The sequence below is a fragment of the Hevea brasiliensis genome, chromosome 3, assembly GCF_030052815.1.
Source record: "Hevea brasiliensis isolate MT/VB/25A 57/8 chromosome 3, ASM3005281v1, whole genome shotgun sequence".
Lineage (NCBI taxonomy): Eukaryota > Viridiplantae > Streptophyta > Magnoliopsida > Malpighiales > Euphorbiaceae > Hevea > Hevea brasiliensis.
This window is the reverse complement of record NC_079495.1, coordinates 19,267,921-19,294,133: the sequence shown is the minus strand read 5'-3', so window position 1 is coordinate 19,294,133 and position 26,213 is coordinate 19,267,921. Positions and strand designations below refer to the sequence as shown.

At 33.1% G+C, this 26,213-nt stretch overlaps 2 protein-coding genes across 2 annotated transcripts; one reads left to right on the top strand and one right to left on the bottom strand.

Annotated features, from left to right (window-relative positions):
* The first annotated feature begins 8,084 nt into the window (after positions 1 to 8,084).
* On the top strand, positions 8,085 to 11,257 carry LOC110633761 (uncharacterized protein At2g39795, mitochondrial). Its single transcript, XM_058143923.1, has 3 exons — positions 8,085 to 8,615; positions 8,743 to 9,074; positions 10,887 to 11,257. The coding sequence occupies exons 1-3, from the start codon at positions 8,499 to 8,501 to the stop codon at positions 11,050 to 11,052; spliced, it is 615 nt and encodes a 204-aa protein (XP_057999906.1). The 5' UTR covers positions 8,085 to 8,498; the 3' UTR covers positions 11,053 to 11,257.
* A 1,250-nt stretch (positions 11,258 to 12,507) lies between these two features.
* Positions 12,508 to 22,461, bottom strand: LOC110646330 (protein SLOW WALKER 2). Its single transcript, XM_058143922.1, is given in 17 exon segments — positions 12,508 to 13,565; positions 13,737 to 13,959; positions 14,229 to 14,588; positions 14,698 to 14,780; positions 15,365 to 15,450; positions 16,196 to 16,343; positions 16,466 to 16,549; positions 16,709 to 16,861; positions 17,088 to 17,180; positions 17,443 to 17,514; positions 17,604 to 17,684; positions 17,819 to 17,887; positions 18,331 to 18,389; positions 18,392 to 18,405; positions 19,083 to 19,202; positions 19,653 to 19,728; positions 21,624 to 22,461. Coding segments are annotated over 17 exon segments (3,159 nt in total). The 5' UTR covers positions 22,414 to 22,461; the 3' UTR covers positions 12,508 to 12,917.
* Positions 22,462 to 26,213: the final 3,752 nt, after the last annotated feature.

Sequence of the window (26,213 nt, the reverse complement as noted above, 5' to 3'; positions counted from 1 at the left end):
ACCTCTCTAGATGTCGCAACCAATGCTAATTGGAGCCTATGAGCGAAACAATGTATGTAATAGGCATATGGACATTCGCTCAAAAATAAGGCTTGTAGTCCAAACCATTCCCCATGCATAATACTAGCTCTATCATAACCTTGACCTTGAATATTTTTTATACTCAAATTGTGCCGAGCAAGAACATCTGAAATTTCCTTTTTCGTTAAAGCAGTAGTATCAAGGACATTAACTAGATCAAAAAAATGCTCTCATATATAGCCATCTTTATCAAAAAATCTCAACACAATGGCCATTTACTCCTTTCTTGATTCATCACTAGCCTCATCAACAATAATGCAAAATTTTCCATCTCCAATCTCATCGCGAATTGCATCTCGTACCTTATTAGATATGACATGTAAAATTTCCTTTTGAACTTTGGGTGAAATGTAAGATGCATTTTGAGGAGCATTTTCCAATACCACCGATTCCACCTTATCATTATAGGAGCTCAAAAGTTTAATCAATTCAATGAAGTTGCCCCTATTTTTTGAATTGGAGCTTTCATCATGACCTCTCAAAGCATAAGTTTGGAATGTCAACCATTTAATAGCATCACATGAGACTTTTAACCTTAGACGATTATTTTCAATTTGTTGACAAGATTGCTTTTCAATCACCTTCTCAATATGCTGATTTTGGTTCATAAGATCTCTAGACTTTTTCACTGCAACCTTATGTAATGAGTTAGGATCTTTTCCCACATGACATAAGAAAGCACATTTTTTCCCATCATTTACTTTTTTCCATGTACAGAATCCCTCAACTATAAATGCACAAGAACCAGGACATCCAGAAGGCTTATTAAAAAGATAACAAAGAAGACAAAAAGCTGCATCTTTAGTTGGAGAATATTCCAACCATTCAAGAAAGAGCTTAAATCATGAAGCTTGAAAGCGACGATGATTCTTATCATAAGGATATTTAGACATAATAAATTAATAAGGTCTAGCTTTGATGTAAGCTCTTCGAATTTCATCTTGTTGGTTGATAGGATAATCTCACATATTTGGACGTTTTCCAAGATCACGTTCTAAAAATGAAATATCAATTTCTTGTAATTCAATTCGAGGAGTTTTTGGTGGACGATTTTGAGAAATTGAATTCTCATGAAGAGTTGGCTCATGTTCACGAATTGAACTAGAATTCTCCTTAAATGAGTTGTCACTTTCAATTGCAGTTGAAACGGTAGCTTCTAAATCTTGAAAACCGCTTTTTCATAAAATATGCATCAATAGTTTTATTCTTGCCCATTATGTTAGCTTGTTAATTTTATGACCCTGAATTTTTTTTAAAAAAAATTATTAGTTCATAGCTCAAATATTTACATAGGTACAGAAATAATATTCTCAAATTTTATTAATTTATTTGTAAGATCTTAACATCATAGCTTATATATATATAAAAAAAATCTTAACATTATATTTTGTAATTATATATGCACAAATACCTAAATATGTGAATATATATTTCAGGGAGCAAGAAAAATGACTTGAAAAAAAAAACTCTAAAACAAGAAATCTATTGGGTCCAATACCCAACAAGCTTAACAAGATTTGGGTGACTCAAAGTCTCACACTACTAATAACCTTAATAAAATGCTCTAATTCTTCTTTCTATTGTTTCATCCAATGGCAATGTCACTATATACCCAAACCACCCTTACCACAACAAAAGTCTTGTTTTTTATTAATTTTTTCTACTTCCCTACCCATTATATAAATCCTTATCAATAATGATCTGGTAAATGCTATTTCAACAAAGGATCACTACTCATAAGTACAAACAATTAAAAAAATCATCAAAAATCATTTTTATTTTCTGGGTTCTACTTAAAAGGATATTCTAAGTGTTAATGTTAAAAGCAAGAAATCAAAAAATCCAAGAGGAGTACTAAAATGGGTATTAATTCTAAAAATATCAAATCAAGAGGAAAGATAAATAGGGAATAATAACTTACTCTAGTTGGCTGTGAACCATAGAGCATTAGAGTTGGAATGGTGGGGCATGGATTGTTCACCTTCTTCAAAATCTTCTTCTTTCCTTTGGCACAAGTCCTTACGACAACAAGATAGATGTTTCTTCCTTTATACTCAAGTTATGAGAGGCTAATGGGCTCTTGAACAATGTTTATAATGGGTTATAATTTATAAGTAATGGGCTAGCTCTTAAAGAGTATAAATTGATAATGGGCTAAATAAACTAAGGCATAATGAGCTGATTTTTTGAGCTCAGCTTAGGGGGGGCAATTGAGACTAAGAGGCATAGTGTTAACGAGAAATTTTTTGAGTTAGGGGGGGCAATGGCCCCTGTCGGTCCTCTCCCCCACCCCAATTCCACCACCGGTAGTAGGTTGAGTTTTTATATAAAGTGCAATCAACTTTGGGATTTTGTTTGGGATTTAAATTTGAATATTGGTGTGTGTATATATATATTGAGATGAATTAATTGATCCAACATGTTGCCAAAGTGACCTCTGTGAAAATAAATTAATTTATTTTGAAATATATAAATGGTTGAGTGTATGTAATTCATGTGAATATTGAGTGGCCCAAAGGAAAATCTATATTTAGCATGATTGCATATGCACTTGTGGTAATAAACACGTGATAATTTTTTAGTTTTTGCATGTGAGTAGTGAATCGGCCTAAAGGAAGATTTATTGTTCGACATGTTATCTTATTATCAGTGTTTGATTACTACATCAAGATATCACTTACAAGTTAATATTTTGTCCAAAGATGAAATATTAATGGAGTGTCCGGTATCTTGAGATGGGATTTGCCATTATTTGAATCTATTATTCCATTTTGTTTTTTTTTTTTTGGTACTTATGTAAGTTTGTTTGTTTTATTTGTTTTGTTATTAATTCAGTTTCTACTCCTGCTGCTAATATCACTACTAGTATCAACTCCATTCCTATGCTAAATGGCACGAATTTTAAGGCATGGCAGGAGAGTGTAATGATCACTCTCGGAGTCATGGGTCTAAACCTTGCATTAAGAGTTCCCAAACCTGCTAATCTCACTGATAAGAGTACCTCTGATGAAAAGAGGGAGATGGAAAAGTGGGAAAAGTCTAATCGCATAAGTCTTATGGTCATTAAGCGTGCCATTCCAGAAGCTTTTAGGGGCACTATGTCCGATCAGGTGGATACAGCTAAAGCTTTCCTTGAGGACCTTGAGAAGAGATTTGCTAAGAATGAAAAGGCTAAAACTAGTACAATTTTAGCAAAGTTCATCTCTATGAGGTACACAGGCAAAGGAAATATAAGAGAGTACATTATGAAAATATCTGATCTTGCTTCAAAATTAAAGGCACTCAAGTTGGATTTATCTGAAGACTTATTAGTGCATTTGGTTTTGATATCCTTTCCAGCACAGTTTAGTTAGTTGAAAGTGAGCTATAACTGTCAAAAGGACTCTTGGTCCCTTAATGAGCTCATCTCACACTGTGTTCAGGAGGAAGATAGATTGAAGCAAGAAAGGACACCGAGTGCTCACTTGGCCTCCACCACAAAGGACAAAAGGAAAGACAATAAGAGAAAGAAGAAAAAGGAAGCTGCGGAAACAGCACCGCAGAAGAAACAACATAAGGAACCAACTCAGGATGGTTGTTTCTTCTGTGGAGCGACAGGTCATAAGAAGAATAGTGTACCAACTATCATGCATGGCATGTAAAGAAAGGTATGCTTCTTAACTTTGTTTGTTCTGAGGTTAATTTGGCTTCAGTACCTAGACACACATGGTGGATAGATTCTGGTGCAACAACTCACATCAGTGTGTCCATGCAGGGTTGCCTAAATTACCGAAAGCCTAATGATGGTGAAAGATACATCTATATTGGTGATGGCAAGTCTGTAGAGGTCAAAGCAATTGGAACTTTTAGATTATTGTTAAGAACTGGTTATTATTTAGATTTGATTGAGACTTTTGTTGTACCGTCCTTTAGACGGAATTTGATTTCTATTTCAGTATTGGAAAATTTTGGTTATTGTTGTTCATTTGGAAATGGAAAATTTAGTCTTTTTCAAAAAATCAAATTTGGTTGGTTCCAGTTCTTTATCAGGTTGTGATAATTTATATTTGCTTGATACAATTTCTTCATTCATTGAATCCTTGCATGTTAATGTAATGGGTAAAAAATGCAAATTAACTAGTGAGAATTCAGCTTTGTTGTGGCACAAGAGATTAGGTCACATCTCTAAAAAGAGAATTGAGAGACTTGTGTCTGATGGTATTCTTGATCCCCTTGATTTTTCAGATTTTGATGTGTGTGAATTTCATTAAGGGGAAACAAACAAATGTTAAGAGATTTGGTGCCAACAGGAAATCAGACGTCTTGGAACTAATACATGCAAATATTTATGGACCGTTCCCTACGGCTTATTGGAATGGTCAACAATATTTCATAACATTCATAGACCATTTTTCACGATATGGCTACCTTTATCTCATTCATGAGAAATCGCAATCACTAGACATGTTCAAAAGTTATAAAGCTGAAGTTGAGAATCAACTCAACAAAAGGATTAAAAGTGTTAGATCTGATCGTGGTGGTGAATACTATGGCAGATATGATGAATCAGGCGAATAATGTCTAGGTCCATTTCCGAAATTCCTAGAGGAATGAGGTATCGTCCCATAGTACACTATGCCGGGTTCGCCCACTATGAATGGTGTTGCTGAAAGACGAAACAGAATGCTTAAGGAGATGGTAAGGAGTATGATCAGTCATTCTATCTTACTTGAATCACTCTGGGGAGAGGCATTAAAGACCTCAGCATGTATACTTAATAGAGTACCAACTAAGGCAACTGAAAAGACCCCTTATGAGCTTCGGACAGGTAAAAAGCCTAGTCTAAAGCACCTTCATATTTGGGGACGTCCAGCTGAGGCAAGACCTTATAGACCAAATGAAAAGAAACTAGACTCCAGGACTATCAGTTGCTCTTTCATTGGATACTCTGAAAGGTCCAGGGGTTACAAATTTTATGATCCCATGACTAAGTCCATTTTCGAGATAGGTAATGCTTGGTTCTTTGAGGATGTTGAGTTTGCAGAGGGAGAAAGACTTAAGGACTTTGTCTTTGAAGAGGAATATGTCGATATTCCTTTAATTGCTATGGACAATGACCAGGAACAGTTTCATATACCTGACATTGTTCAAGAAGCAACTCCAGATCAAGACAATGTCATTGACCCTTGTGCTCAACCTCAAGAAGTTGTTCCAGAAGAGCAAACTCTACAGCCTCAAGAACCATTGCCATTAAGGAGGTCCACTAGAGAAAGGAGAAATGCGATTCCGGATGATTATATTGTGTTTCTCCAAGAACATGATGTTGACATTGGTGTGATGGAAAATGATCCAATCAATTTCCGTCAAGCCATGGAAAGTTCCAATTCTCAAAAGTGGAAAGATGCCATGAATGAACAAATTAAGTCTATGAAGGATAATGATGTATGGGATCTTGTTCCATTGCCTGAAGGTATGAAGCCCATTGGTTGTAAATGGATATTTAAAACCAAAAGGGATTTAAAGGGCAATGTGGAGAGGTACAAGGCACGTCTTTTTGCTAAAGGCTTTACACAAAAAGAAGGCATCGATTATAAAGAGACTTTCTCTCCAATTTCATCAAAAGACTTTTTTAGGATTATAATGGCATTAGTGGCATATTTTGATCTTGAGCTACATCAGATGGATGTCAAGACAGCATTTCTCAATAGCGACATTGATGAGACAATTTATATGATGCAACTAGAAAACTATGTATCAGGTGATGCAAAGTCAATGGTTTGTAGATTAAAGAAATCCATCTATGGGCTTAAGCAGGCGTCTCGTCAATGGTATTACAAATTTCACCAAGTCGTTGTCTCATTTGGTTTTGAGATGAATTTATTTGATGATTGTATATACCACAAATTCAATGGGAGTAAGCATATTTTCTTGGTTTTATATGTCGATGACATATTGCTTGCCAATAATGATATAGGATTGTTGCACGAGACCAAGAGATTTCTAGTAAAAAAGTTTGAGATAAAAGATCTTAGTGATGCAACTTTTGTATTAGGGATCCAGATACATCAGGATCACTCTCGAGGTATCTTGGGATTATCCCAAAAGGCCTATATCGAAAAGGTTCTCAAGAGATATGGCATGCAAGATTATAAACGAAGTGATAGCCCTGTGGCTAAAGGAGACAAGTTCAATCTTCGACAATGCCCTAAAAATGCTTTTGAGGAAAAAGAAATGCAAAAGGTTCCTTATGCATCGTGATGGAAGTCTAATGTATGCTCGAGTTTATGCAGCGTCGGATATTGCATACATAGTTGGAGTGTTGGGCAGATATTTAAGCAATCCAGGAATGGATCATTGGAAAGTAGCAAAACGAGTTATGCGGTATCTACAGAGAACAAACATTACATGCTCACATACAAAAGGTCAAATAAGTTAGAGATCATTGGGTATTCAGACTCCAACTTTGCAGGATGTCAAGATAGCATGAAATCTACATCAGGCTATATCTATTTGCTTGCTGGGGGAGCTATCTCGTGGAAGAGTGCTAAATAGACAATCATAGCTTCTTCCACCATGGCAACTGAGTTTATAGCATGCTATGAGGCATCTAATCATAGAATATAGTTGTGAAACTTGGTAACTGGGCTACAAATTGTAAATGGAATAGAAAGACCACTTAAGATTTTCTGTGACAATAAGTCAACAGTCTTATATTCTAATAATAACAGGAGTTCAAGTAAGTCAAAGAACATAGACATTAAATTCCTAGTTGTTAAAAAAAGAATTCAAAGTGATTAGTGTCTATAGAGCATATTGTCACAAACTCCATGGTCGTAGATCCGCTTACTAAGGGATTGCCACCCAAGGTCTTTCATGGGCATACTGCTCATATGGGTGTCATGTCTTTTAAGGATATTCAGTTTTAGTGGGAGTTTGTATTTTTGCTTTTCTATTATAGACACATTTTCAGTTTTCAGTTTATGGATATTTTGAGGATATTTTCTGCAGAAATAAAATTTCTTTCAGTTATTCACACTTTGATTTTGGTATGGTTTGATCTCACTAAGGTTTAAAGTGGACCAGTTGAAAATAGACATGTTCAGATCACATTGCATGTAATTTTCATGCTATACATCCATACTTGATCTATGTCATTTGATTATGTTAATATACGTGATTAGGGATGGACTTAGTTACGACATATGTAACGAAAGTTGTCTTCGTTCTATGTTGGCCTAATTGATGGACGAGATTGTTTGGAAATGCCTTTGAATCATGATAGCAAAATTTTGAGCTCATAAGGTTATATTATGACATACAATTATAAAGTGATATATATATATATATATATATTAAGATTAACAATAATTGTATGTTATGTCTATCATAAAAGGCTTGGCCCAAATAGTAAAAGTGATCTAATTTGGTTAAAATTAAAATGGGCCTAAATTATGTCATAAAGTAAGGGTTTAAATGTGTAAATACTCTGTATATAGTTTCTAATTTTATGATGGACCAAATTAGAAATAGGGAAATATATCTAGATATAAAAGGGTTATGGTTCCTAAATTATAGGCACGATTCTTTTCTGATATCCCATCATTAGAAAAGATAAAATTTTCTCTCTTGATCGTGCACTGCAAGACCATAAAATTTTATCGGCATCATGGATTCAAATATGCTTTCACTTTTAATTTAATTTTTTGATGATTTGACATAATAAATTATGGCCAGATGAAATCTAGGGTTTCTACATCAGTTATTTCTATCTTTTGGGGGCGTCCTTGCCTGGGATCACTCTTATTGGGCTTCGCTCAAGCTTACTCGGCTTCGCTCAAGCTTACACGGCTTCGGCCTTTGATTTTCTTAGCTTGGCTCTTGCCTGGATTGGCCCTCGGTTTTGCTTGGTGGCGAAGCTCTCCGATTGCTGTCATGTTGAAGTGGGTAGCGCAGACTCTTCCAGTCCCCAATAGTTGATTGTTGTTGCCTTAACTAGGGCTTAGTTTGTATGGGCTTGGGTTGATTCCATGGCTGAGCATGGGTTGTTAGACTCGGATCCTTTTTCTTTATGAGCATGGTTTGTATTGCTTCTTTGCTTTCGGGAATTGGACCTTGTATTTCAATATCCATCTAATGAATTAATCTTTACATTTGCCTCACTTTTGCAATCCACCGAATCGGTGACTCTATCGTCCATTACCTTGCTCCATGTACTTCATCCAAACAAGGCTAGCCCAGAATCAACATAGAAGGCCGACAATGTTTGCTCAAAAGACCCACTTTTGGATCCACCAGGCTTTATCTAATCGTTGGAGGAGAAAAGAAATGAAGTAACAAGCCCTGGATTAGGAACACACTCTACTGTAGTGTTGGGCACTCATATCTGCAGATCAGTGAAACTTTGTAAATTTGGCTAAAAATCTAGTTTGGCAGAGACAATGCCTCGTCGGGCGACCCAAATCTTGCACAACGGTCGCAAAGTTCTTGAAGATCTCGACTTGCTCAAGGTCTTGCAATCTGAAATCAAACATGAACTCTCGTCTCCACCCCTTCAGGTCTCTCTCTCCCTCTCTCTCTCTCTCTCTCTCTCTCTCTCAATATGTTCTCTCCCTCTGTATATGATTCTATTCATATGTATACTCTGATACATGGCAATGACACTGCGTATTCACGTCGATACAGGACAATCGAAGAGGGTCTTTGGGTGATTTCTCGGTGGACTGGGATTCATCAGATTCCCAAGATGTTGTTTTGCGGAGAAAATGTGAAACGGGTGAGCAGGTTGTAGTTTCAGCTTTGTCGCGTCCATCATGCTTTGCGGAAGGAAGTACATCTCCATGGGAATTTTTGATGAAAGTGTTTGTGAAAAAGCCTGGCTTGAACTCTGTATTGCAGTTTGATTGTGGAATTTATGAGATAGGTCCCAGTCGGTCTGTGTTTGACATTCATAATGCCTATTATCTCCAATCAACAACCTGCCCTGGTCCCTCTGCCTACGGAGGCCCCTACTTCAGGTAGACTTCTGTGCACATGTTGTGAATTTTCTTTGATCACAATGGAATAAAGCTTAAGTTGCTTGTATGTTGTAACTTTATGTTCACATTTTGCATTATTTACATGCACCGTGTGAATAATTGCATTATTGGTAAACAGCATGAATTAATGCCAAGAACATACTCTGCAATGTGTATATATATATGTATATATATATATATATATATATATATATATATATATATATATATATATATATATATACTATGGCTGAATTCGAGTGTTCTCATGTCTGGGAATGTTGCAACGAGACGTTTTGGCTGAGGAGAAGCAATTTGTTGGTTCCACTTGTGGTTTTGAGTGAACTATTTCGAGGATGTATTCCATACCTGTTGACCAAATCTGATTTATTAGATAGTCTTGTGGCCATTACCAGGTTCAAGGTGATTCCTGGATTATAAGTTCTTTGTTGTGGGTTCTGTCTCTGGTTACCTGCAACTGGTTCTATTCTTCTTTTTCAAAAGGAAAGGTGGGTAGGCATATGGGTTGTCATGGTTTTATTGTGAAAGAGGTGGGATGATAGACCCTCCTTTCTCCTGATCCACTGTTTCTGAGACAATTTGCTTAATTAAGATAACTTGGCATGTTCTTTATATTTCAAAGCCATGCTTCTTCCTTTTCTCATTTATTTGATGATAGAATTGTGAATTGATAAAAGTTTAACCGAGGACTTATCTGAGGCAGCTCCTTTGCTTTACCACTTGAGCTAATGCCTAGTGCATATTAAGATTGAAATGACTATCCAATCAAATCAGTGCCCTTCATGTTTAAAGAGACTGAATACCGGATGGGTCATTCTGTTTTGTTTCTAGCTGTAGTTTTGCTTCTGAAATTTGGCTACATTTGTTCTATCACCGAGTGATCTTCATAAGGGTAGTGGTTGAGGTTGTGAGTGCAAATGCAACATGATATGAAATCTATTTGTTTTGCTATCTTTTTGGTGAATTCAAAAGGGAGGAAAATCGAAATTGTGGGGTTGTCTGGATCAGAGGGATAAGTGGCATATGCTTTTCAGGTTGCAAATTTCATATCTGCTTCCTGGTCTTGAGGAGGTTGTCCTTTATGGGGAGGTTCCTCCCGCATATTATCCATTTTTAGGTCATATTTTAACATGAGAGTGTATATAAATTTAATTACAAGTATAGTAAATCGAATGTCAGGGATTCAGGATTATACTTGGTGTACATTATTTTTTATGTGTGTCTGAATTAAAATTCTCTGTCCTTAAATCAATCTTATCAGCTAATGTTTAATCTTCCTTGTATGTTCTTTGTGCTCATTCTGATTGAGTTTGTGATACTTATTTGTCCATCCATTTTAGTTGCTCTTTGATACCAAATCAACCAGAGCCCTAAGTGCCGCCTAGCCTGACTTAGTCTAGTGGCTAAAGGCATATCAATCACTTGGCAAAACTAAGTTCGAGTTCCCACTCCCTTAAATATATATAATAATAATAAAAAAAAAAGAAGCCCTGAGTGATACTAGAGGTCCATTTGCATGCCAGAACTCAATTCTGTAAGTTGTTTTATATTCTAGGTGTCACTCTGATCCCAGCACATAGCTTGAAATTCAAGCTGCTTGTAATGGACTCAATTCAATGTAATTAGATACTTGAGAGATTATTTGATGTAACTTCAATTTTTTCTACTCTACTAACAAAGGGGATAGTAATTCTTCTAATGCTATGATCTTTTCTTTTATGTTTCTCCCAACACATATGGGTTCTTTTTCCAGATTATTATCTCTCTTACCTTTCCTATGTCTATCTGCAGCGATTTGGATCCTCATTTACGAATTGCACTCAAGGAATACCTAGTAGCCAAGGGAATTAGTGAAAGCCTTACTAATTTCCTTTTCCTACATCTACGTAAAAAGGAGCAAGGTCAGTATGGGAATTGGTTGCAGAAACTTGAATCATTTGTGGCAAAAGAAGAGTGATGCCAAACACTAATAGCATTATAGCAAAAGGCTGAACCACTGTTTGAAGGCTGAAAAAACTATAGATTAATTTCGTTGACTGATGATCTTAGGATTTCAAACTTTTGGTTGACTTTGTATTATGAATTAATTAACAAGTTCAGATATTTTTGGTAGTGAACCTTCTAAATGCAGTGATAAGAATGTGACTATATTTTCATCTCCACTATTGTTTATAGTTTGTGACTTGAAAAAAAAAGGAAAAGTACAAAAATATACTTTGTGGTTTCGTACTTTGACACGAGGGATTGTGGTTTGATTTTTGTTAAATTGATACTTGTGTTTTTCTTCTTTAGTAAATGTGATTCAAACCATTAATTACTGTTAAATAATGCTAATATGGCAACACAACAGCATCATGTCTGCCATGTGTTGTCAAGTATGCATCACATGTTCGCTCCATCAATGTCATTTAATGGTAATTAACGATTTAGATCATATTTGTTAATGGAGGAAAACATACATATAAAATCAACAAAAATTAAACCAATCTCTAATGCATTAAAAAAAATTACCATTGGTGCGAGATTTTGTGAAATCAAGTGTTTTTATAAATTAATCATTCAACTCAACATGGTTAGTCTAGTTGATGAAGATGGGAGCTATCCTTCTTTAATAATCAAAGTTTGAATACAAATGGCTAATATAGAGAAATGTGCATATTAATGTAGAGAAATGCATCTTTAAAATCGCTCATGTATAGAATGATCAAGAATACCTTTAATAATAAATAAAAAAAAAAAATCATTAACTAACTAAAATATAATTAAAATTTTAAATTGTAAATACTAGAGTGAGCCTAATTAAAAATTTAAAGATTGTAGTAAAATATATATAATCATAAATCATATACTAGTAAGTCATTACCAAATTATAAACATAAAAATTGATAATTTTGAAACAGCATGAAACAAAAATTTATGTCATGAAGATTCTAACTCTTATATAAATATTAGAGAAATCAATATTAGTTTTGGGTTATAAATTTGTAATATAAAGGCATATTTTTAAATAAACATGTTTTACAAAGAGTAAGAAAAATCAATCCCTCTTAAGGTTTTGTTTAGTTGGGGTAAGTAAATTAGGAAGGTAGAACTTCCTAGAAGTGCATTTATCAAACCAACTTTCTAAGATATAGAGCACTCTACTTCCCTTGCATATAGGGGAAGCAACTTACCTGAGTAAAATTTGATAAATTACACTTTTCTAATTAAATATAATAAATTTTTCAATTTGTTTTTTAATTTATTACACTTTGAATGAATTATTTGGACATTATTGTCTTTTATAATTTAAAAGTAAACTATACAAATACATTTATATCATACTTATCAAGAAATAATTTCTTTACAAGTGTACTTTCCGAAATATATATTTTTAAAAAAGAAGAGTATTTTGAACCAAACAAGGCCTAAATATTTAAATATTTCAATTTCATTTAAAAAGAACATAATAATCAAGCATTTCAACAACTAAAATACAAGCCTTTTCTTTAAATATATCCAATTGCTTGGTGGATGCAAAATTAGGATCCTAAAGAACAAGAAAAGATAGCAGATATCTTTTAGGTATCTTTAAGTAAATAAGAACTAAATAATCGTACAATCCATCCTTAATGTGATATGTTGCCCCATTGTTGACCTGCCGGTTGCTCGACCAAAATCACCAAGCATCAGCCATCACATCAGCAGCCTAATAGCTTCCTCAAAACCAAATATTGTATAAACCAAAACTCCTCAGAGCAATTCATTCAATGCTCATTCCACTAAACCAGGGGAAATTTTGTTGTAGACTGATTTTCATGAGATTGTGAATGAGGCAATCAGCTATGATGACTTTCTTTTCTTTCGTGATTTCGGCTTTTTCTTTTTCATAGATTTCTTCTTTTCAGGACTTTCTTCATTTATCAAGTGCTCATAATCTTCTATACTTGCAAATGGCGATGCACCAACCTTCCCACCAGACATTCGTTTTCTTTTCCTGTTTTCGAATTCATCTTCTTCATCGCTACCATCATCTACATCCCCTATGTTGACAGCTTCAACATCGTCTTCACTGTTATCTACATCAGCAATGCCATCAGAATCTTCTTCCACAGCAATATCCGAGATGTCATCCATTTCCACATCGCTTGCATTTCCAATCAAGTCATCGTCCTCTTCATTGACAACTTGGTCTAAATCATCGTAGTCATATTCACCATCAGCATCAAAAGAAAGATTAGCAGAATCCAACATATTCTCAATCTCTTCATTATCACTCTCATCAGCACCACCTACTTCATCACCATCACCCACATCAAAAAGCTCTTCAGCAGCCTCCTCTTCAGCTAACTTCTTCTTTTTCTTCTTCTTTGGCTTTGTGCTGTTCATTTTGTTCATATAGAACTTGTGAAAAACAAGATCTTCAGGAGGCACATCCACTTCAGCCAATGACAGAATCTCTGATCCGATTAGATGATTGTTCATGTCAAGCTGAGTAAACATGAAATGAGTAAGCAATAATTAGAGGGATCATAATTTGCTGTCGATAATTAAAATGTCCTTCAAAAACCAAAGAAAATGAGGCAAAAATCTGTAATTTCCACATAGAAAAATGTAAAAAAGAAGTAAACAAAAGTAACTTATAGAAAGGTTTAAATTAACCTTCTTGGCTGGTTCAATTTGGGAGCCACCATGCCATGCTGTCTGCTTAGGTTTCTTTTCCATGAACTTGTCTAGAAAAGCACTAAGAGATAGATCAATTAATGGATTACCATTATAGACTATATTGGCCCCAGATAGAAGAGTCCTAGCCATGGTAGCAACAGATGGGTGCGCATGAGAAGCAAGTACCATGAGCTCCCACCAGCTTGCACGGTCTGCATTACTGTTGATTCACAAGATGATAATTTAGAGAGAGAGAGAGAGAGAGAGAGAAAGAGAACAGCATTCCATTAGGTAAGCAACATAGAAGATAAACTGGTAGTCTCAAGTTACGCAACTATCAGGTATATTCCATGCTTTTAAAATAAAAAAGCAAATGATATGACAATTTGCTTCTCATTATTTTTTACTCCATTCAAATCCATGACTAGCATCTTTCACAGAAACAAAGCAACCATTTAAAGCAAAATATCACTGAAAACACCAACATACCAGTAAGATGGCTCTCTGTGCCGAGGATTGTACCCTCCAGGGAGGGCACAACCTGTAGAGGATATTTGAGGCTGGTTACCATTATAAGTGGATAGCGGTGGGGATTCTTCAAATTCTTTTGAACCATCTTCTCCAAGTGGTTCTGCTTTATCTGAATCATCATCATCAGAGCTAGGGACAGGAGAATCATGTTCGCCCTTTGAAGAATCACTTGCTGTATTGGACTTATCACCACTCTGAACAGATTCAAGATCATTTTCTGCTTCAGCTGCCATGTGAGGTTCATTATCAGTTTCCTCCACTATATCTTCAAAATGTTCAAGATCTTCATCAACAGACTCATTCTGCATTACCATGTTCCTGCATGATAAGAGAGTTTTCAATTCAAAATTAATAAAATGACTAATTACCTATAAAGGGGAGAACATAGAGCACTGCATCTGCATGTCTCAAAAGAAATCAGTATTACCATAAAAGGGACCTTGCTTTAAGAACTTCAGAGAGGAGAAATAAGCATCCACAGGCATATTGAGGTGGCTGTTGAAGGGAAACCTGTCCAAGAATCTTCATAGTCAATGTCTGTTTTAAAGTGTAGCCTATGGAAAATTACATGTCTCTATACTTAAAGACAGAATGCTCAAACTAAAAAAGGGTGACCAAGTGCACAAAGCACCACACACTTGTGGGCTCTGGGGAGGGTTGATGTATGCAGCCTTGCCCTTCCTTTGTAGAGAGGATGTTTCCGTGGCTCAAACCATGACCTCCAGGTCATATGCAGAGGAACTTTATCGTTACACCAAAACCACCCTCTAGAATGCTCAAACTAGCAGTTAAAAAAATCAATACATCCATAGGCAAATTATAATGACTGATTTTGTCATTTAGAATGTCTATTCCAATAAAAAACTAAAAAATAAAAAAAAAAGGTCTGTGCAATCAATTAAAATATGAAATGTGAATATTGCCCTATCATGGTGAAGATGGAACTACAGCCAAGAAATAACCGACATTTCAACCAAATTGATCTAATATATTCAGGCATCATTATCACTGGTTTTAAAATACCAAAAAAGAAACAGGCTTTCATCTCACTTGATTTACCAAGAGAAGTCATAATAGAATGAACACATGCTAACCTGCAATAGTCGCTTTGAGAATGCAGAAACACGCTTCAAATTTACATCATTTTTCATTGCCCTCAAGATAAGTCCAATAAACATTTCTGCCTGAAAAACAAAACATTTACAAGGGAAATATAGTCAAATTATAACAGCAGATAATTGTAGACAATAGACACTACGAAACTACACATATTAACAAAATTCACAGAAGGAAAGGAAGTTAGAGTGAGGGTGTGCAATGCTCTTTAAGCCACCTCATACCATCAAAGGGATCCAAAAAAATAATAATAATGTAGTGAAATAGTAAGTTGGAATTTAAATTTAAAACAGCAAGATATCATGCCAGATAGCAATTTCTCTGAGCCTCAGATCATTCACATTTCAGTGAAGATGAGCTGTCTTAGACAAAAAGAAGAAAGAGAACAGGAATCAAACTATCCCATACTATGTCTTAATATCAAGGTAGAAAAAAAATATAGTAGGCAACCTCAATATTACCCATTGTATCTAGCATGCTACAAATAGTAACATATCTTGAGTTGCATAAATGTGAATGGGGAATATTCTCTCACCCATCTCTATAGCATAAGATCATTTAAAAGTTTAAATATTACCGAAAGTGCTGCAAAACAGTAAAATGATGTGAACTGATTCTCTCTCTTCAAAAAAGATATCCCACGACATTTAGAGGTACAAACAAAATTTTGCAAAAATTCATAAACAAAAAATATAAATAAATAAATAAATAAAACTAAACTGGTTATATGAAAAAATTATAAACCATTGTCAAGCATGCGCAACAAATACAAATTATCTCCAAGCTAAAAGTGTAAACACAGTTAAGACTTGCCTTGGAAGAATTCATGGCAGCTGGAAGTAAAAGTTTTGAGTATAAGGCACGGTAAAACCGGTCACTAACAATCTGGTTCTTGGACGATATTTTATCCAGAAGCATCAATGCCTGAACTCCCACATTGAAATTCTTTGAATGAACCTGCATAGTCGACATAAATGTTGGCACAAGCACATTTAGAATGGTAATGTCGACCAATAAGTATATGCATTACAATACAAATATTTGTTTGCAACCCAAATGACAAATAACAGGAATGTTACCAGTCGGAAGAGCATTGGTGTTTGGACCTCAATAAGGTCATCAGCCTCAGTGCTTGAAACGTAAGGAAATGCTCTATTAACACCCTGAAATGGCCAGAGAAAGTGAGCATGAGTTTTGGAGTAGAGATTTAGAAACACAAAACAGAGTTAATAATGGTAGAAAAATTGGAAAAAGCATGAACTTAATTCAATCTTCTCCCATATCCAATAACTTTTTTAAAAAACAAAAATGGGTATACTGACTGTTAAAAGAGCTGACAAAAGTCGTGAATCCAACTCGACAAAAGATACTGAAATATCTACTATGAGCTACTTTACATTATTAGAATTATTTCTATCCGTTGCTTTGACACTATTATCCGCCTTTTGACTGTTTTCAGCCTCAGTAATCAGCAACTGCAATTGTGATTTGTAAATATTTTGGTCTTGCAACAACTATCAACTTTCAATCATGATTTCAAGTTTTAGCAATGTAATCACATGTCTAGTCAGAAGTAAGCCTTTATCTAATAGGAAATAGACTCTTCAAATTAAGCTAAGAAGTTAAGCAGATTCAGAGATAAAACTTGGCATTCATAAACTCATTGAATGAAGCAAAATAAATGTGGAAGGCCATTAATACCTTGAACAGTGCAAAGTATACATCTATTAAACGTTTTGCAACCTTTTGTCCTTCTCCTTTATGACTCAGGCGAATCTGGCTCAAGAAGTTAACCTGCAATGGACAAGGGAAGCTAAATATGGGTTGTAGGTTAAACTGAGTCAAATTTAATTTTGGTAGTACAATGCGGTATTGTCTATTCATTGCCAGAGAAGCCTAGCACATAAAAGCACAGCTAAAGCATGATTATCATGATAGTGAAGAAAAGTGCCCAAATTTATTGTACAATTTTAAAATCATTACTTAAGAAACATATATATATATATATATATATATATATATAAGGTAGCAACCAAAAAGCATGATGAAGATTTACAGCATGGTATTTTGCTCTTAGTCCCAAATGAGGTCGAAAAAGAAAACAGTCCACTTCATCAATCACCACTGCCTGTAAGAAGATATGGCTAAGGTAGTCAACAAAATAAATAAAAAAAAAAATTAAGGAAAAAAGTTTTGTGGCTAGATTAGAAGTTGTACCTTCATATTTGGATGATCAGACAAAAGGTTTGACAAGTGAAAGTCAGCATTGGATGCACCCCTATTTTGAGGATCACCTAGCTGCAAGTAATCAAAATATAAGAACACGCCTGCATGTTAACTTCAAGATCAATAACAACACTAAATAAATAGCTTCAAGGAAAAACAAAGTCAGCATTCAATTTTTAAGGAGGCTAAAGCCAACAGGAACTTACTTTGTTAACTAGGGCAGAAAGCAATCTGCGCTCCTGCTCTGATTTGCTTTTCAACAGAGCATAGATGGTCTGATATCGCAATCAACAAATGAGTTTGTTTCAGTAACATTATCATGGTCACTTAACCCATATGTAATAAAAAATTTTGGACAAATTGTAAAGAAAACTATTACAGCCAATATTCAGTGATGAAGAAACAAGAAGTTCACAAAATGCACGGCAGTGATGGAGATGGTAAAGTCTAAGATGGAGATGTAATACAATGCATGAATTTATTTATAAGAAATTGAAAATGGGACCATTGAGGATAAGTTGAGGAAGAGATGACCAAAATGGTTGGCCATATCTCCCAATGTGTAATTAAAGTACTTGGATAGAGGGACTCAATTGGAAGACCATGGAAAACCTCTGTCTGTCTCAAGATGCATAAATTGGTGACTTACTTTTATACGAACACACACACACACACACACACACACACACCTATTGAAATCTAAATGGTAAGGATTAACCTTCAATGCCTTGTCTTTTAGTATGGGTAGCATATCTCTTGATGCTTCTTCAAGTGCAAAACAAAACGCTCATACCTAAGATAAGCAATGCAATTTCACATAAGAACAAGTAGGGCTATATAGTTTAAGATAGAAGACAATATTAATCCAGTAGAAATTGATCTGTGAAATAAAACAAGAGTGCACTTGAGTAAACAGTTACTAGATAGATGGCATTTCAAAATTATAGTTATTATTAACCACACTATATTATATTCTACGATGGGTTTCTGCCACCCTGCTAGTGCAACAAGTTTTGCTGCTTCACTCTAAAATCAGCATACATCCATGCATGGAAATCGAAATATTTTTCAAATGTGGACATGCAGCATGAAAAGGCAACAGCGGTATTTGCTTTAAGATACATTTAACTTGCAAACACAATAATCTATTACACTATAACAATCAATCAGAAAGAAAGTATGCTCCAAAAAATTTGACAAAAACATACACAAATACCTATCTGTATCCGAGTGATACCTTACAAGTGTTAGATGCAGCTTCAAAATTTTAGTTAGAATGCAGGAAAGGGGCAAAGATATACACTCAGAGATCTACATATATCATTATCATCTTCTCTGACCTAAATGTAACAGAATACGAATGCTTAAATGAAATGAACAAAGTAATACAAGTTCTTGTATAATTCAGAACATAAACAGATAACATATGCCATTATCAATTAATTAATCGGAGAAAATAGAAAAGACTACCTCTGCTTCAAGCAATCCTCCCAATACCAGAAAAGTAGAAGGGAATAACCATCTTTTGTCTCAGGAAGACTATTTACAGGCCGCTGCAAAAGGGTCTTCAGCTTGTGATCAGGCAATAAACTGGTTACAGGGTATAATCAGTACACCATTGAGTCACATAAGCAGTAAATGTATAAAGGAAAATAAGTAAAACCACTGAGTATTATTATTTAAGATCAAACAATGAATCCAATGAAATCCCTAACTAAGAAGGAACACCTCACTTATTATAGTTTGCAGCTGTCATATTATATATCAGCATAACAAAAACAAGGCATTTCTAGTGACGACACATTCAAAGAGTGACTGTTAAAAAACAAGATAGTACCAATAGTGCAAAGAAGGACAAAGATTGAAAGTATCCAAAAATAGCTAATATTGGATACTAATAGGCAATGGCTATTGACCATGAACAAACCTCATATAAGAAAATATTTCATGAGGTTGTATGCAATAGTAACTACTTAACATCAAGAATGTAAAAGATAGAGCAAGTGAAAGAAAACGATGGCAAGAGTAATAAATGACAACCTTGAAATAAAAAGTTCTTTTAATGCTTCAAATCCCGTAAGAGCATGGCGCTTTCCCACTTTTGATGTTACCATTCCTGTAAAAGATATTAATTTCAATCAGGACATGGAATAAAGCATTTGTACCCTGCAGTCATCAAAGTAGAAGTATTTTAAAGTACACTATGCTCTTTAACAATAATCTAGCAAAAATCAAGACTTGAGATGAGGTAAATCCCACCAACATACACAATACAGTGCATTGCTATGATACTGCAACCAATAACTTTGACATAAAGGTTATATTTGATAAATCATTGAATAAAATTATAAAACCAATCCCTACCCATCCCAGACCACCACCCTTCCTCCACAGCGCCCCCCCTAAGCACTATTCGGTTTGAACCGAATAAACCGAACCAAACTGCCTTAATTCGGTAATTTGGTTTGGTTTTTAAAATAATTTGGTTCAGTTTGGTTTTACATTTTAAGAATTTTGGTTATTTTGATTTGTTTTAGTTTTAGAGAGAAAAAAATCGGTTCAAACGAATCGAACCGAATTGCTTTATTGATTTTTAAATTGATTTATTGTTATAGGGAATTTATGAATTGTATGTAATTATATATATATATATATATATATATATATATATATATATAAATTGTTTAATATCATTGATTAATATTAATTAGGTTCAAATCAAGGTCAAAATCATAACAAATAAATTAAAAATGAAGTCTAAATTAAAAAACCCATCAAAACTCAAAAACCAATTGGTTCGAACCGAACCAAAATAGAGCAGTTTGGTTTGATTCGGTTTGTCATTCATTTCGGTTCGGTTTGATTTCTAAAATATGGTAATTCGGTTAATTCGATTTTGATGATTCAGTTCGGTTAAGTTCAGTTTGAACCGAATGCTCAGCCCTATCCGCGGGCAGCAGTAGATGCCCCCCAAAATTAGGGGTAAGCACCTTTTTATGTATCAGAGGTTGCAATCCACTTCTCCTCCATCAAAATCAAAAAATAATAAAAAAATCTCCCAGACAAGGTAACTAGGTTATCCTGCTCTGCTCTCGCTTCCTGTCCTTTCCTGCTCAGTACCATCTATTCATGCTATTAAGGGAATATTAGGAGCCATCATAAAATTCGTTGACAAAATAGCGTCTAGGGTGGGAATTCGGCCTTATAAGATGATATCTGAATACTCGTATAACAGCACTTCCTCTGAAAAAAATTCTCAGTTAGACATTCAGTTAAGGGCTGAAGTCTAATAATGAGGAAAATAAATGAGCATGCCAGGCACTAGCCCATAATAGACAGCTTAAAAATAGGGAATCACCATCGCATTGCCCATGGCATCTCCATATATCAAGAGCACAGATACAAAAAGTTTAATAAAAACCCGTTGTTAGAAGAATATAGATAGACAAACTATCATAGTTATAATCAAGGAGCCTGTATCCTTCACAGCTTTTGTATTAAACAAGGTTATAATCCACTAAGCAAGTAGTTAAACAGCAGACCCAGCTCCAGAGCTTTGGTAACATCCTTTTGAGAAATAGGCCTACACAGAATCTATAAGCTTTTTTTCCCCATTAATATTTCATCTATCAACCTCAACTATTCCTTTTCTTTCAATAATCTTCAATATAACTAATAAGCTACATCAAAAGTTTAAAGCAAATTATCTTGATTCGACATTTCTATATTTTCCATGTCAAACTGAAGGGAGCAACTTCCACCATAATTGAAACACATAATTTATGATTGACAGGATCATTAATTTATTTATTAAATAGCTAAAATTCATAAATGCTAAGTGAACTAACATGCAATTAAAAAATAAATACTAATGCTTCAACCCCTCAACCATAGGCTGTATTTTCTAAACAAAACGTGAGGTAAAATATTTCGTAGTAACAATTTCAAATTAAATTTAGTTAAAATGAGCACCCATATCTAAATGCACCACAAACCATGAAATTCACTTACCTATAAGTGCATCAAGTGATCTCAAATTGGCAATGGGATTATCCCCAACAAGCACAGAAAAAGCAGACACCTTATCAGCAGCTGTGCCAGACCTCTGAGTAGTTACCAGCATCTTAATATCTGCACTCTGCCCTCTACTTTGCTCATAATCTTGCGCATATTGCCACATAAGCCTTTCTCCTCAGTCTTTCTTCTTCTCCACCACACCCTTCCACTCCTCCACACCCATCTTCAACTCCAACTTGCTCTTCCCTTCACCCAACACTTTCTTCTCAAACTCCATTGCATCCTCATGCCACACTCCCAATGCACTAGCCTTCACTAAAGGTAGTTTTGGCAGGTTCTTGTACTTGTCAAATGCTCTTGTGCTGCTGTTGCTTTTGTTATTATCATCAAGTGACAAAACTGGAGGCTTTGGTAATGGATTTTTCTTGGGTTTTTGGTCAAACTGAGATTTCTTCTCATTTTTGTGAGACTTATTATCCTTGTTTTTGAAATTCCTGACCTTCTCCGAGCTCTTATCGAATTGGGTCTTGGAAGAGCCTTCGCTTTCGTTACTTTCCAGGGTTTTATCGAGTTGGGTTTTTTGCTTTGAGGATTTTGGTTTCTTCAAAGGACCCGATTTTCGAAAATCGGCATCATTGAAACCAGAGGAGGAAGGGAGAGAAGAAGAAGAGAGGCCGAGAGAGGAAGCAAAAGTGGCCACCTCAGATTTCAAGAGCTCCATGTCGTTTTTCTTGGTGGTTTTTTCGTTTGAGGGCTTTGAAGTTGAAGGTTTTGATATCGCCATTGTTATTGCTGCAAACGGCCAGTGACGATACCGCGATTAAGTTCGAGTAGGGTTTAGCTTCAGAATGGCCCACGCCTCAACAGGGAAAACAACTAAACAATGTGTGCCGTTTGTGTAAAACATTGTCGTTTACATTTTTGCGTTAAAAAAAAAAAATAAACTACTATTTAATATCACAAAACCTAAAATTTAATTTCTATATTTGGTAAAATTTATAACTTAATCCATTAAAATTTTAATTAAATTATTATTAATTTTAATAAAAATAATTAAAATGTTTTTAACTCTATCTTCAATCTGTAAATAATTTAGTCTTTAAGATTTTATTTTATTAATAATTAAATCTTTTAAATTTGGTTAAATTTATAATTTAATCCATATAATTTTAAAACTAAATAATTTAATTCTAAAAGTTTTAATAAACCTGCAAATTAATTTTTACTATTAAAATTACGATTAATTCCTTATTAAATTTAGTAAAAATTTCAAAATGTTTTTAACTCTTTTTCAATCTAAGAATAATTTATTACTTAAAGTTTTATTTTGATAATAATTTGTGTTCATATTTAGATTTTTTATATATGAAAATATTATAAATTGATATATATATATATATATAAATAATTACTTATATATTATTAAAATAATAATAATGTAAATAGTATTTTATAAAATTATAAAGGCTTATTTATAAATAGTTATAATATTTAAGAATCAATTTATAAAATATATGAATAATTTTATAATTAATCAAAATTTTTAAAGACTTTACAATAATTAATCTATATTTTAATAATCTAAATATAAAATTTTCAATTTAATAGGATCTGCATTTTAAAAATATAGGGACTAAATTATTAACAAAACAAAACCTTAGGGCTTAGGGATTAAATTGTTAAGAAAATAAAACTTTAAGAATTAAATTGTTTTCAAATTAAAAATAAATATAAGGACATTTTGATTATTTTACTAAAATTAACTTTTATTTAATAGAATTATTATGGTAGAAATAAAATTATTGATTTTATCAAATTTTAGAAACTAAATTATTAGTAAGTTTTTTTTTCAAATATTAAAGATTAAATTATAGTTTACTATTAAAAAATTAGTAACTAATCACTTTTTAAAAAAATATATATATATAAAATATATACAATTTCACTTCAAGAATTTAATTTATCTTTGTGATAAAGTAGCATATTATATTTACACGTAAACGACGTCATTTTGTCTAACGCGATTTAATTTAGCTAACATGGCATGTAAAAATAATTTTTAATTATTTTAAAGTAACTTTTAATATTAGTAGAATACAAAGAGCTAATTTTTGCTTCCTCTATAAAATTTATAATCATGCTCATTTATCAAGATTTTCTTATAGGTGATGAGCTTCTCTCCAACTCATTCCCGTATAAGGAAATCATGAATGGGATGTGGGAAGTTGAGGGAAAGTGGGTTGTTCAAGGAGCAATTGATGTAGACATTGGTGAAGAAGATGAAGGTGTTGATGACCAAGTTGCCAAGGTTGTCAATATTATTTTGATTCAGAAAGCATTAAACTTCTCATAGCGAGCTTAAACTAAGTTATAGGTAGAATTATTACTTTGAAAACTTTTAGGGACCACAGCCTCCTACCTACAACGTAGCACTACCCCTGCTTCTACAAGTAGCTCTAGGCAACTCATGCCTAAATAAAGTCAAGAAAAGGAAAATTATTAGTTTAATTTATATATTTTTATAAAATTAACTATTTAATTATATATTTAAAAAATATATTATTTAGTTTATATATTTTATTTTTATTAAATTATTTAGTCTCTGTCAACTTTTTGTTAGTCAATACTAATCAAATTACTATTTAATTTTTTTATTTTAATTCATTCATTTTAAAGAAACTAATTAATTAAAATCTATATTTTAAAATATATTATTATTTAGTCTCTCTATTTTAGTGAAACTAATTAGTTCGTTTATATACTTTAAAAAATATATTATTGATAAAAAAAATAAAATTTTAATTTGTTATGTGAGGATTAAATCTGAATTTACATCTTATTTTTTATAATTGTTTAAGTATATTCATTTAATTTCTTGGACATCATTTTGTATTTTCTCTACTAGAAAACAATTTTTCTTGATTACTTAAGGATATAGAGAAACTGATTCACCTTTATCTATAAACAATTTGTATCATTTTTATCAAACAAAATGACAAGAGAGAGAGAATAAGGGAAAGAAAGACATGGGTGCAGAAGAGACAAAAAAACATGTAGACAATTTGTACCATTTTTATCAAAGATGAAAATAAAAAAAAAGAATGAAGGGAAGAAGGGAATGAGTGTAGAGAAGAAAAAATATGTGAAGATAAAAGTAAAGAGGAAAAAATAGGAGAGGGATGATTATGAAAGTTTATATTTAAAAAATATATAATTAAATTATGAAGGCTAACTAATGTATTTTTCAAAATAGAGGAACTAGCTAAAAAGTTTCATTAAAATAAGAGGACTAAATAATAATTTGACTAGTATTGATAAATAAATAAAAAATTAACGGAATAACTAAATAATTTAACGAAAATAAAATACAGAGATTGAATGATATATTTTTTAAAATATAAAATTAAAAAATTAATTTCTTTAAAAAAACATAAACTAAATAGTAATTTAAAAAAATACAAAATAGTTAAAGAGCTAATCTCCATGATACAACATTTTGCATGATCATTTCATTATTAGCAATAGCTTGTTTCATCATGCTTGTGGTGTAGGAGAAGATAGGAGTGAAGTCATTATTAACCATCATAAAATACATAAAATATTGTTGAGATATTCAGGTTTCAGGAGCAACCTACTTTTTTTACAAGAAGCAAAAGAAACAACAAATACTTCAATTCCTTTTTGCACCTATTAAATAAGTTCTAAAAGCATAACAAAAAGTTTCTCCATAAAGCATTACAAATACTATATTGTACATTTTTTTTCTCTTAAAGACAAGCATAAAAAAAAAAAATAATGCAAATGTATTCAACAATAGAAGTGTAAATAAATTGAGTCAAGCCGAGTTTTAAAAAGTTTAGAGTCAGTTCATCAAAATTATTTCTAACTCGAGCCGCACTTAAACTCAGCTTGTATTGAACTCGAGTCAAATCTTGACTTGTTTAGAAAATGAACATTAAATAACCTAAGCCAAACAGAACTTTTTATCAAATGAGTCTCGAGTAACTCTACTAATTTATAGAGTGAGTTTTATATTTATAGTTATAAAGTTCAACTACGTAATTTTGATTAGTTTTTATATAAAAAAATAACTTAATTTTCATAAATAATTAAATTTAAATTACACAACTATTTTTAAAAATTACATTTTATAAATCAATTATATCATAATTTTAAACAATATATTATTTTTAAATTATTTTTAAATAAAATAACAAAGGTTTATAAAATAATGAAATACAATAACTAATATAAATCTTTTTAATAAACGAGCATGTTCACGGTAACCTATTTAATGAGTCCATTCTTCTCAAGCTGTTTAAACAAGTTGATTCGGCTTGCTAGTCTTAACAGAATCTAAATATTATTAAGTTCGAGCTTTCAAACTTGTTTATTAAATGAGCTATAAAAATCAGAAATCAGGAGCTCGGCTCATTTTCACAAATGAGCCGAGATGAAAATTTAAACTTTATTGAACCAAACTCTCAAATGCACTCCACAGACAATTTGGATTCGTTTGTAGATTCTATCCAAATTGTCAACTACATACCTTGACATCTTTAAACTTCCTAATCTAGTCTTGAA